Source organism: Aspergillus viridinutans (genome assembly GCF_018404265.1).
Source record: "Aspergillus viridinutans IFM 47045 DNA, scaffold_7, whole genome shotgun sequence".
NCBI classification, from domain to species: domain Eukaryota; kingdom Fungi; phylum Ascomycota; class Eurotiomycetes; order Eurotiales; family Aspergillaceae; genus Aspergillus; species Aspergillus viridinutans.
Genome location: NW_025091223.1, coordinates 318,477 through 335,324, shown reverse-complemented (window position 1 = coordinate 335,324; position 16,848 = coordinate 318,477). Strand labels below are relative to the sequence as shown.

Sequence of the window (16,848 nt, the reverse complement as noted above, 5' to 3'; positions counted from 1 at the left end):
AACGAGCTTATCAGATCTGTAACAATCGATGCCAATGTGTCAAGTCAAAGGATTCTGATCATGGTTAGCCTCGCATCTGCGACCGCCATGTCTCGGCTAGGGAAGGCCATCGGCCTAGGCAGACGATGCGACGTGCACACGAGTCACAAGTTATGAGTTATGACAGCAATCCAGACCCGCAAAGACCAGAAAAGAACATGGCAAAACGTTCTGGACTTTGCCTCTGTCGAATATTAGTTACTTGACTATGGGGTAGTGAACATCCTCTGTGGAAAATTGATCAGTGATGTTGCCTGATAGCCTCGGTACTTACACCGTAGTCTAGTATATTGTAATGAAAAATGGGCCAAATCTCCGAGGAACAAAAAGATGAAACATTAGCATGGCGCCGGTGGCTCCGCCCACGGGGGTCGGTCAGGGTGCCAAGTTTTGATGGCTGATCATTGACTACGTAGAGTCAGTGATCGGTCAACCCCTGGCGAGTACCGATGCCATCTGTATGAAGTATATTGCGTCGATGCGCAGTGGTTGGGCTGGAATGAGGAAATGAATCCTGTTTAATTTTGAGTGATTAGTGGCATGGCAGAACTGAGATTAAGTGGAAATTACACGACATCTTGCCGAAGAGTTAATTTAATTCAAATCGGGTATTCTTGCTATGGAGAGAATGATACTGATTGAGGTGATCCAGAGATACTCGAGCCGAAATGTCTTACAGAAATCCTGAGGACCAAATGTAACTTGTCTACAACTTAATGTTGTCATCATCAGCATAACTGCAGGTCACACACAGTTGTAACATGTATCATCGAGAGGTACCTAGTCTAGGTAATAATAATAAAGTTCAACTTGGACGGAGATCAGAAGCGCAAAGGTTTCGCTCAATGAGATGATTGGTCCAGGGCTCTCGGTGCCTGAAACGGGCGGCATCGTGCAGTCTGAGAATGGTTTAGTGATGGTCAGGGGTTTGAGTATCTCCCAACCATCAAGAAATTAATGCTCCATCTGTTCTGCTTGACTGCAGCACTTTGAGCATGACAAGCCAGCCTACGAGAAAGATGACGATATTAATGAATAATGAGAGGACAAGCCCATGTTTCAAGGTCCAATCCAAGAATACCAGATCAAAAAAGTTTCTGTTGTGGCTGTCAAATACTCCATCGAGGCCGCGGAATGCTAGGTTACCAAGGGACAGACCAGGGCCCAAACACTCTCTGGTATGCGGATGGATGGTAGGTAAACATGTCAGGCGGCATTTATTTTCAACAATTTCACTGTTCTGAAGAGAGAAATAAAAGACAAAAGACAAAAGAAAGAAAGAGACTTCAAACAATCAATTGAGTTCTGGATCTGGCTGCGATGGTCACTTGTATCAAGTACCACCACCATCCACCCTTGAAGTTATTATATCCTTGGAAGTTCCCGCTTCGGGCCATGTTAGACTTGACTCTCTAATCCCTCTAATCCCTCTAATCTCGAATTAATTTGTCTTGATTATTCCAGATCTCTTGGCCCCACTGATGAGGATAGAGTCGCCCCGCTCGGCTCTCTCTCTCTTGCTACTATCTCCCCTTTCACGGCGCAATTCACTAAATATTCACTAGCTGAAGCTGCTGGCCACTACAGCTGGACTACCAAGGCGTCCTATATTATCTCTCATCCCTCCCACTGCCTTCTTTTGGTCCTCACCCTTGACGCTCAACTCTTCTTTCTTCTTCGTCCTCCGCCTGTGGCGTACTCTTTTTCTTCGCTCCCTTAGAAAAAGTGTCATCACGGCTGTCGTTCCTTTGTTTATACCTCCGTCTGCCAGTCAGTACATACTCGGCCAATACTTTCAGCGTCTTTCTCCAAATCAGTCCGCAGTCGATCTGCCTACTAACAACCACTCCTTCTCTCTCCACAATCCGCTCGTCGATTTACTTCCAGGAGAAGTAATTTGGTTACACAGTTGAACTGTTGAAACATCGCTTCATACTTTCGGGAATTAGAAAAGCCAGCTCCGGAATCATGCGTTACTCGTGGTTGATCGGCGCTGTCTGCGCTGCAGGTGCTTTGGCCAAGCCTGTCGACAAACGGTCTTACGTGACTGAATGGACTATCGTCACCGTCACCAAGACCATCTATCTCCCTTACCAGCCTGCCCCAACCTCAACCTCAACCTCAACTCCGGCCTGCTCCCCCATCCAGAAGGTCCAGACAGTCGCTAGCGACGCCTCTGCTCCTGCCCCTGTTCTCCTGGAGACTGAGGCTTCATCCGCTGCCCCTATCCCTACCCCTTCTTCCGCTCCTATTGTGGACGAATTGCCTGGGGCTCCTGCCTGGTCCTCGGCTTGGACCTCATCGGCTCCTGAGGCTGCGCAACCCACCACCCTTGATACTTCGACCTCTACCACTGCCCCTGCTGCTAGTGCCACCAATGCTTATCAGTCTGCCGTCCTGTACAACCACAACATCCACCGTAGCAACCACTCGGCCAACTCCCTGACCTGGAACACCACCCTCGAGTCCAGCGCCTATAAGCTTGCCGCCGAATGTGTCTTCCACCACGACACGTAAGTACAAGGCCCCCAACCAACAACTGCGCTTTTTTGCTAACCCCTTTTAGTGACATTGACGGTGGTGGCTATGGTCAGAACATCGGAATCGGTGTTTCGGCTGATGAGGTTGGGAAGATGATCACCAATGAGATGTACAACGGTGAGTTCCACGATTTCGATGGTCTTTACGGTATGGACAACCCTCCAAACTTCGACAAGTGGGGCCATTTCTCCCAGATCGTGTGGAACAGTACGGTCTCCGTCGGCTGTGCTACTGTCTTTTGCAATGTCCTCCTCGACGAGGACAAAAAAACAACCCTTTCGCCAGCGCCCTTCATGGTCTGCAACTACTACCCTCCTGGTAAGTGTCGTCAATTTTATCCCTTGGGGTATGTCGGTTCTGACATGTACATAGGCAACTATGAGGGCGAATATGGTAAACACGTCAGCCAGCCGCTTGGACACCCCTCCTACTGGGCGTAAACTGCCAATCCCGTGGATCTCCCAGTCTCGACTGTGATAAGAAAGTTGCCGGACCCTGCATGACATTCAATTCCTCCATTAGCGTTTAACGAAAGGAGTCACTCTGACCCCGGCCCGTGGGGTTTAAGCTTCAAATGGGACCATATCCATGGAACTAAGGATCATAAGTGGTTGTTTGATGTATGGGATACTGTTCGATTTACGCGTGTGTGGGAAGTTACAATCGCAAATTGCAATCGAGAACGGGATGACTTTCTGGAAGTTGTCAGCCATTCGTACAAAATCTCTCTTCATTTTTGAGCAAACCTTCTTGCATTCACTTTTCCTTCGTGTTGCTAGTCGCATCCAACTTTGTCTACTGTGCCAAGGCTCCTCCTTGCTTCGCCGGGAAGATCTGCGAGTGCCCACATTCCCGGCCATGAGCCAGGCGACGTGGACATGAACATGACTTTGCCTCTACTTCAATTGTGGATATTATCCGTTCGAATATTCTTCTTCCTGGTACACCAGTACCAGCAACTTGACCATTGAGCTTGTTATTTTTGGGTGTTTGCTGGAGTATGATCTCATGAAATGGCGCCTTGCTTAGAGTACGACATGACTTGAAGCGAATTGATTTTTTCCCCAACATCAAGCAACGCCCTACCCTGCAGAATCTGCGTCTTCTCTGTGCCCCTCAACCTCGTAAGCGTCCAGACCGCAGCTCATTGGGACGTAGGTAGTTATAGTTGACGAAACCTGCAAAGGCTGCAATACCTCCTGGCGCTGAAGTAAGCAGCACGTGACCTGTCAATTAAAGTTAGGTAGGAGCTCCCCGCATCCAAATTTGCAGTGCAATCAAAAGTCACGGAATGATGGAATACTAAGGTACCGTGGATAAGTGATTGCTGCACGAGACTGGACGGACATCTTGTCACCGCTCCCTTCGCCCGAAACGTCATCAGATCCTGAGCGAGACTAGCCCTTCGTCCAACCGGTCGAACTATCTAAAGCCTAGCGCTTGACTACTGTGAGGTAGATTATCGACTAGACTCGCTACCTGGCCCTTGCTCCTTGTCAGCACCAGTGGCTGATATTTATTTTTGCTGTATCACTGCAGTGCAGACTTCACTATCATCTCTCGGCACGGTGTCTCGGATAAGCTCTTACACGGCATCTTGATAATCGCCTTGACTTATTGAATTGCCTTGTGTTGCACATCTGGGGTTCATAGTTGGGTAGGTACTACGTCCTCTGATCAATGTCTTGTCCTGCAGACGTCACACGGTCAATCCTCAACACCCCTCCATTGTCAGCTCAAGAACTCGAGGAATGTCAGTTAGCAGTTCGTTCTTCACAATCATTCAACTGCTGTCAGGCTGATTCTACGAAATCTTTTGGTCATCCTATATTTTCCTTTTGTGGGGTGTGTGCTTCATGTGCTTTCTGAACCTGCATCTCTTGGCAACCCAAGCTACCTGGCCAGCCGTCAAGCACCTCCGTTCCCCCGACGCATACGACCATCAAACTCCTCGGACGCGGACGCCGGTGCAAGCGGTCCACTGTGGTTGATGCAACCGCTGCAGGCTATCCCTCTATCTGATTTACTACTGTAAGCGTCCCTTTTCCCGCTGCCTGACGCTATATTTCCTTTCGTCCCGGGACCCCAGCACATGCTCCACACCCTCGGCCTTCCGTCCCCCGTGGGGCCCGTATACACTGAGATTTGTTCTATACTCTTCTACACATATAACAGTGTAGCCTTTTCCCGTTATATTCTCTCATTTTGTTTTGTGTATTTTTGAACTACGAGAGTCTCAGTACGCGTACGCGATTATCCATGCCATCTTATTGCCTGCAAGATTGTCACTACTTCTACCGCAGCGCCTTACGTCTTTTGTCCATTCCGACTTTCCTCGCCTGCCGTTACGCTTAGTGCTTTTTTTGTTCTCAGCTGACGATATGTCTTACTCGTCCATGGCAGTCCGTTACTTCACGGCTCCAAAGACACTGGGAGGCGCCATGGAAGCCCCCTCGTCTCAACCAAGCGTCGATGCTAGGGTTAATCCCTCCAACCCAACATCGGTGAATGGCGGATCAGCTCCGGCTCAGTCCTGTGAGAAAAAGGGCTTGACATTTGCCAATCAGGATTCCTTGCCGAAGTTGCCTATTCCTGACCTTGAGAGCACATGCAAGAAATACCTCGAAGCACTATCACCTTTGCAAACCCCACGAGAGCAGGAAGAAACAAAGGCTGCTGTTCAGGTATTCCTCAAGACAGATGGTCCTATACTTCAGGAGAAGCTGAAGAATTATGCCTCGTCCAAAACGAGTTACATTGAACAATTCTGTATGTATTCGCTGTACCACGTCGCATCCAACTGCACTAACATACAGCCACATAGGGTACGACTCTTACTTGAACTATGACAATCGTAAGAACTTCTTCATTCTTCTTACAGCAGTCGATCACTGAACTGACCTGGTCACAGCTGTTGTCTTGAATCTTAACCCCTTCTTTTTGCTGGAAGATGACCCCACGCCTGCCAGGAACAATCAGGTGACTCGGGCGGCATCACTCGTCGTGTCCGCTCTCTCCTTTGTTCGGGCTGTCAGGCGTGAGGAGCTTCCACCTGATACGGTCCGAGGAACACCACTATGCATGTACCAGTACTCTCGACTATTCGGAACTGCGCGTGTACCCACCGAAAATGGATGTATGATCAGCCAGGACCCGCATGCAAAACACATAGTTGTTTTGTGCCGGGGTCAGTTCTACTGGTTTGATGTTCTTGACGATAACAACGACTTGATCATGAGCGAAAAGGATATTGCGATTAATCTGCAGGTGATCATTGGCGACGCCGAACAAACGCCAGTACAGGATGCCGCAAAGCGTGCCCTTGGTGTTCTCAGCACGGAGAATCGGAAAATATGGTCGGGTCTGAGAGATATCCTAACCAAGGACGAGGGATCCAATAACTGGGAGTGCCTGAACATTGTCGACACAGCGTTGTTTGCTCTCTGTCTGGACGATACCGAACCGGAAAATACGTCTCAGCTTTGCGCCAACATGCTCTGTGGTACGAGTGAGGTCGTCAGAGGTGTCCAGGTTGGTACCTGTACCAACCGGTGGTACGACAAACTGCAAATCATTGTGTGCAAGAACGGAAGTGCTGGTATCAACTTCGAACACACTGGTGTCGACGGCCACACGGTTCTGCGCTTCGCTAGCGACGTGTACACAGACACGATCCTTCGTTTCGCTAAGACAATCAACGGTCAAGCCCCGTCGCTCTGGGCAACTGCCAGCCCTGATCCCTCAAAGCGTGACCCCCGGAGCTTTGGCAATGTCAGCACAACACCGCGAAAGCTCGAGTGGGACATGGTTCCCGAGTTGAGCATTGCCTTGCGGTTTGCCGAGTCTCATCTTGCCGATCTCCTCCAGCAGCATGAATTCGCGGTCCTTGACTTCGAAGGATACGGCAAGAATTTCATCACCTCGATGGGCTTCTCTCCGGATGCCTTTGTGCAGATGGCATTTCAAGCCGCTTATTACGGACTGTATGGTCGCGTCGAAAACACTTACGAGCCAGCAATGACCAAATTCTTCTTGCACGGGCGGACAGAAGCCATCCGAACGGTCACCAATGAATGTTTCGACTTTGTGAAGACCTTTTGGGGCGACAACCCTGCAGAACAGAAGGTCAACGCTCTTCGCAAGGCGACTGAAAAGCACACCGCCATCACCAAGGAATGCTCCAAGGGACAGGGTCAGGATCGCCATTTGTATGCCTTGTACTCTGTTTGGCAAAGATCGTTCGACGAGGACAGTCCGTCAGCGGGCAATAGCGTCGAAGGTGGATCCAACGGATACTCGAGCCCTGTTGAGAACGGATCGGCCATCGATTCTCCCAAAACGTCGTCCTCCATGTCCGAGGATGGCCTGTCCTCAAACGGCTATAGCTACCGCGGTATTCGCACAGTGCCGCCCACTCCGGCCATCTTCAGTGATCCCGGCTGGGACAAAATCAACAACACGATCTTGTCAACGTCCAACTGCGGCAACCCGAGTCTGCGACACTTCGGTTTTGGACCGACATCCGCAGATGGATTTGGTATCGGTTACATCATCAAAGAGGATTCTATCTCGATCTGTGCCTCGTCCAAGCACCGGCAGACTGCCCGGTTAATGCAAACACTGGAGTCGTATTTGTACGAGATTCGGAAGCTGCTCCGCGCCACCAACCGTAAGGCGATCAGCCCTCGCACAAGCAGGGCACGCGAGTTGGAGATGCTTGCCGAGCGGTTCCAAAACGATAATCGCCGGGGCCGGCTAGTCCGCGGCGACAGCGGTTCGATGCAACGGGGCACGGATACGCCAACTACGGACAGCGGCGATATCGAGGATGATGGCATGGGTGGATGTAAGTCTCTCGAGAAGTTGTTCCTTTCAAAGACAATCGCTGACAATGACCGATAGATGGCTTCTTTGACTCAGGCATGCTGCTTCATGCTCTTAAAGGGTTGAGTGTCGACCGAGAGCGAGCCGATAAGCCTGCGAAACGACGGTTCATCGGAAAGAAGCTGCGGTTAAATGAAAACTGATGTTATTTTGGTGACTGGTTAACTATGACACTCTTTTTCATATGGACTTGGCGCATATATGACGTTTGTTCACTTTTACTGTGCATGATGCCATGATTTGTGTATAGCTATATACCAATGACATTGAGATCTCCCTCAGCTGTTGGTCCTCTATATAATACTTAACGCAGAATATCCTTCTTGTTCAAGAAGACATCAAAGTTGCCCAGCCAACAACGCACAGCTGGATCTGGCCTGGCGATATATCCACTAGCATGCTTCGAAGTCATGTGATTCAACCCATGTAGTAAACCTCCGACCTGCATACCATGGCACTTACATACAAGAAAGTATATCATGCAAGGGCTACGCAGAGCTTTAAGGCTCTTCTCTCTGCAAGCAAGGTTAGGTGCAGATTTTAAGGGGTTCTCGCGATTTCTCCAGCAGACCGTTGTGCCATGATGGCCTAGTGCCGCTCTCAGAATTTCTTATACACAGATTTACAAGACCTCGAACAAGATCTCGAAGTGCAGAGGTGTATCACTGCCGAGTTCTAGCTTCTGGGACGAGGAGATTAACCAAAGGCAATAGTAGTATGCGCGGGTGGGAGGACAATTGAGCTACTGCTGTTATGATGTCTGCTTGTAGCTGTCGCTGCTACCTTTGACCGTTACTTAGTTGTCTGAGACTTTCAGCCCTGGTATTTGGAATCAAATGTTAGCTATTAGAAGTGAGGATATACTGGCCAAAGCTGCAGGCAGAGATCCTATGACCTTTGGCTTGATAGGAATTGCAGACTGTTGTTCCCTCTGCGAATTGAGACTGAATAGTGTTGACCATGTGATTTGATTAGCAGCTAGAAGGGCTCATTTAGCAGAGATTAATGAGAAACATATGATTCTGCTACAGCCATAGCTGTTTCATGACCATGCGATTACTGACATTGATATTTTCATACGAGCTGAGCTTCAAAGTAGGTAGTGGATAGATACGGAGTTACGATAATGCCAGCCCAAAAAGAAGCTTGCCGCTTTTACCACCGGCTAATTCCCTATTTGTCGAATCAGACTCCTCTGTGCTGATGACTGATGAGATCAGTGCTTTTTGCCGGTCCGCTGGTACCCGAACTACTACGCAGCCTTGTACCTCTCATATTGCTGCTGCTCTGTGCGTGTAGATCTTATCCTGAGGGTTGCTATTGTTGTCAGTGTCGTCACGTGATACACGTGACTGCGCCTTTTGTTGAGCCTTGAGCACAAGCTATGCCTCGATTGTTGTATGATCTAGCTTGGTTGCACTCTGTATTGGCCTCACAAGTACAGTAGTACTGGTTGTCACTAGAGAACCCGGCCTTCTTCCGAGTTTTATTCTCGTTGTTGAAGATATTTGCCAGGTAAGTCAATAATTGATTTTACTTTGATACCTCAAGGCTCCGACGCCGGAGACGTGCTATGATCTACTCGCAGCCGCCAAAGTTACCTTCCTTACAGCCCCTGTAACTTACCTATTCATTGTCAATTTGTCACCATATTTTTCAGGCTATCAGCCACTTTCCCTGCCAAGTTGGGTGCCTTAGACTCCTTTGGGTTGATTTTCAGGCGCTCAGGCTATCATCATCTTACATACTCTTCGAATCACTAGAATCCACAGCTCTCCACCCGCACGCATCCCTTCCATCCTTCTCTGGATCTCACTGGTGTTTCCCATCCTGCAAATTCCACTTCAAGTTTTTTGGTTCTCCAAGCGTCAAGCCATCGTGCTCTGTCCGGTGGTTCCACTATCGACCTGTTTCGACGTGACGCTGGCATTGGCCCATTCTATCTCTGGTTCTCTGCCCTTCCTGCCTTCCCTGCCCTTAGCTTCCCACATCGCCTTTCCGCTAGACCTTTAGCTGCAATCGTTGGTCGTATCACTTGCTTCTTGGTCCTGCAACACGGCAACTCTCCTCGCTCCAATCTCGCAGACCGGAGACTGAGAGGGGCCTTTGCTTTGCTTGCTTTTGGCCTTTCCTAATACTGGTGATATCAATCTCATCATTATTGACTTGCTAATTCTCTATCGCTTCATCCAGCACTGCCTGCCTATTATTCTTCCCTTTGTTCCCATGGCTTTCTTGTCATTGAGATAAATATACCCTTTGTTCAGGAACCAAACCTCAACACCAGCTGCTTTCACTTTTTCACCCGTTTGCTACGGATTTTCCCCCTTCTCTCTAAGCGACATATCGAAAAGATATCGGAAGGACGAAACTCTACGATCGCAACGTTGACGATCCTCCTATACCCCAGTATAGATTGATTCTCAGCTCGTCAACCTTCAACACTCCCTTCCCCGACCGCTGGGAATCCCTTTCTCGCCGTCGATCAGCGGTCGCAGTTTCCGACGACGGCGCTCTTATCTTCATCGAAATCCCGTCCTAGTTTTCACATCTTGATTGAGATGATGGCGGCAGCGCTTGATCAACCTCCTTTCGCTTCCCTCACCGGTAGTCGTCCGAACGATGCCGCTTCCATAACACCTCCGCACAGCGCGAACGGCAAGAAAGAGGCCCCAGACGGTGTTCCCTCCGAGCTCTCGGACCTCGAGTTGGATCCTGGTGTCTCTGCCGTCAAAATTGAGGACTCGGTTGAAGGAGAAGAAGACGTGATTGAACCTGACCATTACTATGGCGGCGGCAAGATCCCTGTCTTCAAGCCGGTAAGTCTTGCGATCTTATGGAATACCTTCCTTGCAAATCACGGGCTGACGGGACATCCGGCAGACGATGGAACAGTTTCGTGATTTCCAGTCGTTCATCAGTAAAGTTGACCATTACGGCATGCGGTCGGGTATAGTCAAGGTTATTCCTCCCAAGGAATGGTAGGAATCCTGAACCCTTCCTTTGTTGTTCTAGAGTTGGTTTTGATTGTTTCTCAATCTAGGCTTGATGCTCAGCCGCCCTTGGACGAAGCCATCAAGAAAATCCGTGTGAAGAATCCGATCATGCAGGAATTCCACGGCTCTCACGGCACTTATACTCAGGCGAATATCGAACGACAACGGACATACAATCTTCCTCAGTGGAAAGCCTTGTGCGAGGAGAGCAGTCATCAGCCCCCTGCACGGCGAGGCGAGAGACGTCGGAATCAGGAACGAGCCACACGTACCCCCGCAGCTCCCAAACCTCAGACCACCGGGTCAAGTTCGCAAAAGCGTGGACCCGGTCGGCCACCAAAGCGAGCCAACCAGGTGAAAGTGAAGGAAGAGCCGCCTGCAGACGATGTCCTTGAGAAGACGAAACCGGAAGGTCCTCCAACACCCGTGTCACCCGAGTCTAACCCTGTCGAGACGAAGTCAGAGGAATTGAGCGATGGCGAGTCGTTACCCGGAGCTAAGCCCAAGGGCAGACAGCCCAAGTCCGTAACTGCGCGAAGAAAGCACAACAAGGGCGAAAACATCGATCTCGTCGATGAAGAAGCATTCAAACACTTCGACTACCGCATCCACGATCAGGAAGAATACACGCAAGAACGTTGTGAGGAGCTGGAGACTGCCTATTGGAAATCGCTCATGTTCAACAACCCGTTATACGGAGCAGATATGCCCGGTTCTCTGTTCGACGACAGCACTACATCATGGAACGTCGCCAAGTTACCCAATTTGCTGGATGTGATAGGACAAACGGTTCCTGGCGTCAACACCGCCTACCTTTATCTGGGAATGTGGAAGGCTACTTTCGCATGGCATCTGGAAGACGTGGATCTCTACAGCATCAACTACATTCACTTTGGTGCTCCGAAACAATGGTACAGTATCTCGCAAGAGGACGCTCCTCGCTTTGAACAGGTTATGAAGAGTAAGTTGGCACCGCTCAAGCCTCATTTTACGCTGTGGCGATACTGACACGTTCTCCTCAAGGCATCTGGCCCAGCGATGCAAAATCCTGCGACCAGTTTCTTCGCCACAAGACCTACCTTGTCTCGCCGAGTCTCTTGAAGTCTCAGTACGGTATCACTGTGAACAAATTGGTTCATTATGAGGGCGAATTCGTCATCACCTATCCGTACGGCTACCACTCTGGCTTCAATCTGGGTTACAACTGTGCCGAGTCTGTCAATTTCGCGACAGAGAAATGGCTCGACTACGGTCGCGTGGCCAAAAAATGCAACTGTGAAGCGGACAGCGTCTGGATTGATGTCGACGAAATCGAGCGGAAGCTGCGCGGAGAGGCAACACCCGAATACTATGGTGACTTCGACAGCGACATGGACGTGATGGAAGGTGCTTCGGATCTCTTGACACCGCCCCGCAGTGTACCTGAAAAGACGTCAACCCGCGGTCGGAAACGCAAGCATCCTGGTGAAACGACCAAAGCGAAGCGTATGAGAGTCAGCGTCGAGATCCCTCGAAAGGCGCCCTGCATGCTATGTCCGAACGACTTGGATTATGAAGACCTTCTTCCGACCGAAGACGGGAAGTCTCATGCCCACCGACGATGTGCCCTGTACACCGAAGAGACCAGTATCCTTCGCGACGAGTCCGGAAAGGAAGTGGTATGTGATATTGATTACATTCCCAAGGCTCGAATGGGCCTCAAATGTCTCTTCTGCCGCGAGGTCCGCGGTGCCTGCTTCCAATGCAACTTCGGAAAGTGTACACGATCCTACCATGCCACATGTGCTCTACTGGCCGGCGTCCAAGTCGAACACGGCTCCATCGCTGTGATCGCTGATGACGGCAACCAGTACTCGGTTCCGAGTGTCGACCTCAAGTGCAAATACCATCGCCAAAAGAGGCCAACTTGGATGACCAACGATGCAGCCGATTATGACCGTAAGGTTAATGCAACAGCCCAACGGCTGGTAGCAGGAGATCTCGTGCAATTCCAGGCAGACAAGGAGATTAACGGTGCAGTGGTACTGCAAAATCGGCCCGAGGAACGAACTCTGTTGGTGAAGATTCTTCCACGAGGGTAAGTTTGGTTCAACTGTCTCTGTTTTTGTGATTGTTTTGAAATTTCCCCATCGGGAGTATTTACAGACTCTGTGGCTGACAATATTTTTCTCTCTTCATCGATTATTCAGAGACGTAATTGAACTACCATACAGATGGCTACTCATTGTACGCAAGAGTAATTTCGCACCTCTGGCGCCAGGCACAAAGCCATTGCCAGCACACTTCGCTCGCAAGCCCGATGCGCGGAAGGAGTTGGAATCGGCGGTGCCGGTGGCAGGAACTCCGTTTGGCGACGGACGATCGCCGTATCAGTGGGCTGAGTTCGAGACGGTGGACGTAACTAAACACGTCTCTGCCCCACCGCCCTTGCATGTCGACCTAAACAAGGGCGAGCAGATATGGTATTACATGGGGCAATCATCGACCGAATGTAGGGCTCAATATACACACAACCCTAGTGTGTCCGTCCACAACCCGCGCTCGAATTTCCTGGACAGCGTCAAGTCTCTTGGCGGTGTGGTGACCCGGCTCCCCTCTTACCCCCACCATTTCCCTCAGTATGCGTCTGCGTCTGCCGTTGTTGCCCCTCCTCCTCGCCAGCACCACCACCTCCTTTCTCCTGCTGCTGCCGCTACCGCTGCCGCCGCCAGTGCTGCTGCTGCTGCTGCCAACCGCCCTTCCCTGCTGCAGCGACCTCCTCTTGCCCCTCCTCGTTCTGCTCTTGCCCCTCGTTCCTCCTCCTCGACTGTTGCTTCTGCTGCTGCTGCTTCTGCGATGCCGTCGGCCTATCGAACCTTACCAAATCAGTCCGCTCGCCATGCTCCGTACCCGCAAGTCCTCAAAGCACATAACCACCACAACCAACAACAGCAACATCCATTTTACCATTCTCCGCAGCCCCTCCAATCTCAGCAGCAGCAGCAGCAGCAGAACAACAACAACACCCCCACCCCCACCACCAATGGTCTCCCCGCCAATACCTTCGCCAATGTTCGTGAGCTCATTGCTCGCCGTCGCCTGGCGCAAATCACCGACCATGCCAATGTCTTCGCCGGGTATACCATCGTCAGTCCTGAGCTGGTAGTTGAGACGCTGCTGGGTCCCATGGGCTCGGTTCCACCACCGAATGGCCTGGAAAAGCTCGAGCTTGCCATGGCTCAGCAGCGTGTACAGCCTAGGGCCCCTGATGGGACCTTGCTACCATTGCAACCGCTGAACATGCGATCGGAGGAAGTCACCAGACTTTTGCAGATGCTCCGGTTCTCGCTTGTCAGTCACCGCGAGCGGTTGGATGTGTTGCAGAAGAGAGAGTCGGAGAATATCAAGMAGGAGGCTACTGCCAAAGGCAGCGCTGCCTCGGCCAAACTGGCCGGCAAGTATGCTTACCTTGACCAACAGCGTGCTCAGGCTCCGACCGTCTACCAGTCTCCCTACGATATGCCATCCGGGTTCACCGAGTACGCCAAGAAGACTTACGAACTTATCCCATGTGCGCCAGAGCTGCCCAAGCCTTCCCTGGCAAACGACTACTTTGCCAGCCTGTCTACCGAAGATCAAGAGAAGATCCTCAAGACTTGTGGCAGCTTCGTGCAGCGGGCGATCGAGCGTTCGGCCCCCCACAGCCGTCAAAATTCGGCTTCGAACCTTCGACTTACATCGGCGCTGGCTCAACAAACGGAGAATCCGACTATTGACATCACTACGGTTGAGGATCTGCCCTTGTCTGGTCTCGACCTTCCCCTCCACGCAGACTCTCCGTGCTCCAGTTTCAGTCGGTCGCATCTGAGGTTCCAGTCGCCCAATGATTTCACCAGTCACGGGCCCGAAGCTCACCACGATCATCATGACCTTTTCGGTGACCAACAGGCGAACACTCGGTTCTGGCAACACGGTCCGTGGGCAGCCGGAGATGGTAACACCCCCAATGAGGAGAATCGACCATTCTTCGGACCTCACGAGCGGCTCAAGCACGATTATGCCTCGTCTGACATATCGCTGGGCCGGGGGCCTGGCTCTCTACACTCGGTCGACATGGCCGGGTTTGGCTTAGATGGCACCGATGACATCTGCGCGGAGCTCAGCCCGTGATGAAAGGTGCCTGCATGATAGATATGTTTTCTATACATGCGTGCTTATGAGCTACATCATCTCATGTAACGATTTATCTGGATTGATGACTGCATGATTGGGCGTTTTTTCTCTTTTCGTTATGCGTTTTTACGTCGACATTTCCGATCTTTCCGATTCATCCCTCCTCGTCCTGGTCCATTCACAGCGGAGTTGACGCTAGCTGGCTGGTTGCAACTCACCTTGAGGCCTTGCACTTAAATGGCCTTGCTTGAGGTTTGAAAGTGAAGTCGTCCTTCTTTTGTGGACCAAAGGAAGGGCGAGGCGGCAATGAGTGAGCAGATGCCAAGCAAAATGGAAGTCAGACGGGAAGCAAGCTGGAACTGAGATCCTCTCTATCTTCCCTCTTTTCCAGTATGAGACTGTGGCACACCTATCGCGTGGCTTCTGGCATTTGTCCCATATTGCCTGCACTGCGCCACTGACCTTCCCACTTGGGTCTTGCCCCTCATTTTATATGACTGTTTCTGTGATGATGCTATCGCCTTTTGCGCCTCTTCGCTCTCCCATCTCTTTCCCTCCCTGTCGTCCTCATTCACCGTGCCGGGTCTTTCAAGCATGATCCGATCTATTGGACCTACTTTTCGCATGCGATCATGTGGACTTCGCAACACACGACCCAAAGCGAAATTTGAAAAAGCACAAAGGAGATAAAGTGATGAATTATCTCTATCTCGAGTCCCCTTTTTTGATACCCCCTAATTCCCCTCCTGTGTCATTGCCCCTGTTCCTTATCGTTAGTTCCCCCTCCAAAACTCCCTTCCTATCTTCTCCTTTACTGGCGCTCATCCTTGCTGAACCCCGACCATCCCATCAAGGCATCAAGACTTTGATTCTCCTCCGTAGAAGAGAAGGTCGGGTGATCTCAGCGCTCAGCGGATGTGGCAGCCGTCACCGATATGTGTGACAGTCGACATGATGTATTTTGAATGATAGCTGTGAATAAACAAGCTAGTATGGCACTTTGCTTTTGTACTCTTCACAAACTTTAGCAATAAGGGCCTGAACCCCGTTCTAGGTGCAGTCGAGCAATGACTATCACGTCCACCCTACATGCGAGAAGCACGCCATGGTACGACGATCGCCAACTTACCGCTTATAGTTAAATTTGGTAATAGCTTAATGCTTCTTACCTAGGGTTTTCTTTCCGTAGCTGGACTGAACTGATATTTGAAACTCAAATTGCTCTTTAAATCATACTTGTGTCCAACACGAGTGCAATTATGTGAGGCCTCTAATCTTACATGCTCAATTCTTCTCCGGTACCCTCACTCTATGGTTAGGCGGCCTTGTTTCTCTACCCGAACCCAGTACAGGTATGTACCTGATGGCGCTGAATGTGTTCAACACCTCAAATCTTCTAGCGGAATATCCTGTGCTATTACAGGCGCAAGCCGACCTGCTTACGAACACGTCCTCAACAAGCAAGGTTGGATTTTCAGTCCATGAAACGTCTCTAACCACCACCCCGCATCCAAGAGAAGCACAGCATGGGTCCATGGCACGTTGATCGCGCCCCGTCTAAGCGTCTCATGGACTCGTGGCTAAAAGTAGCACGCTCCACCGCGGAGGAAGATAATCTGGGGTATTTGGTCGAGACTGGGGAAAGGTCCAGATCCCACAACCATCGGTGGCATCCATGATTTTCCTGACAACGGATGTTGGAGTTGGGCTATGGGATGGATCTCCTCCGCAAAATAGAGAAAGTAGTCTAGAAAGTTAGAGCTTCTGGGGCGGTACCGGATAGATAGTTCCTAGGGTGGAGGAAAGTCTGTTAGTCATGAATTGATTGTGTTCACTACGAGTACTATCTACTACGCTAGGCACCTCTCTAGTAGTCGAATGGTTTAAAGATTCAAGTATTGTATAGCATGGTTATCATGAGGCTAGAAATTGGGATCATGACTGACTCTTCATGGAGATAGCAGAATCATATCGACATCATAGATAAACCTAATAATAATATCATTCAAGACTACTTACAGTATGTAGTACCTAGGCTCTTTATCAGCGCGCTCCCGCAACAAAGCGCGCTTTCGGACCGCCCCTTGGTCTCATGAGACCGACACCGGCCGCAATTGGGCTATCTGTCCGCTGCTTATCGGCTTCTCCAGCAGTTCCAGATTTCCTCTGGATGAGGGTCAGCCTCTCAGCTCGGCTCAGTATCTATCCAGGTCGTATCCACCGTCTCCATCGCTGA

General features: G+C 50.5%; 3 protein-coding genes across 3 annotated transcripts; all 3 read left to right on the top strand.

The window, feature by feature from the left end:
- Positions 1 to 2,007: 2,007 nt before the first annotated feature.
- On the top strand, positions 2,008 to 3,020 carry Aspvir_008592 (uncharacterized protein; the record flags this gene model as incomplete). The annotated part of the gene is made up of 3 exons (XM_043271760.1): positions 2,008 to 2,552; positions 2,606 to 2,898; positions 2,953 to 3,020. The coding sequence occupies 3 exons, from the start codon at positions 2,008 to 2,010 to the stop codon at positions 3,018 to 3,020; spliced, it is 906 nt and encodes a 301-aa protein (XP_043127695.1).
- Positions 3,021 to 4,961: 1,941 nt separating this feature from the next.
- Positions 4,962 to 7,607, top strand: Aspvir_008591 (choline/carnitine O-acyltransferase; the record flags this gene model as incomplete). The annotated part of the gene is made up of 4 exons (XM_043271759.1): positions 4,962 to 5,349; positions 5,405 to 5,434; positions 5,492 to 7,426; positions 7,483 to 7,607. The coding sequence occupies 4 exons, from the start codon at positions 4,962 to 4,964 to the stop codon at positions 7,605 to 7,607; spliced, it is 2,478 nt and encodes an 825-aa protein (XP_043127694.1).
- Positions 7,608 to 10,025: 2,418 nt separating this feature from the next.
- Positions 10,026 to 14,609, top strand: Aspvir_008590 (putative jumonji family transcription factor; the record flags this gene model as incomplete). Its single annotated transcript, XM_043271758.1, has 5 exons — positions 10,026 to 10,283; positions 10,348 to 10,445; positions 10,508 to 11,421; positions 11,484 to 12,537; positions 12,650 to 14,609. The coding sequence occupies 5 exons, from the start codon at positions 10,026 to 10,028 to the stop codon at positions 14,607 to 14,609; spliced, it is 4,284 nt and encodes a 1,427-aa protein (XP_043127693.1).
- Positions 14,610 to 16,848: the final 2,239 nt, after the last annotated feature.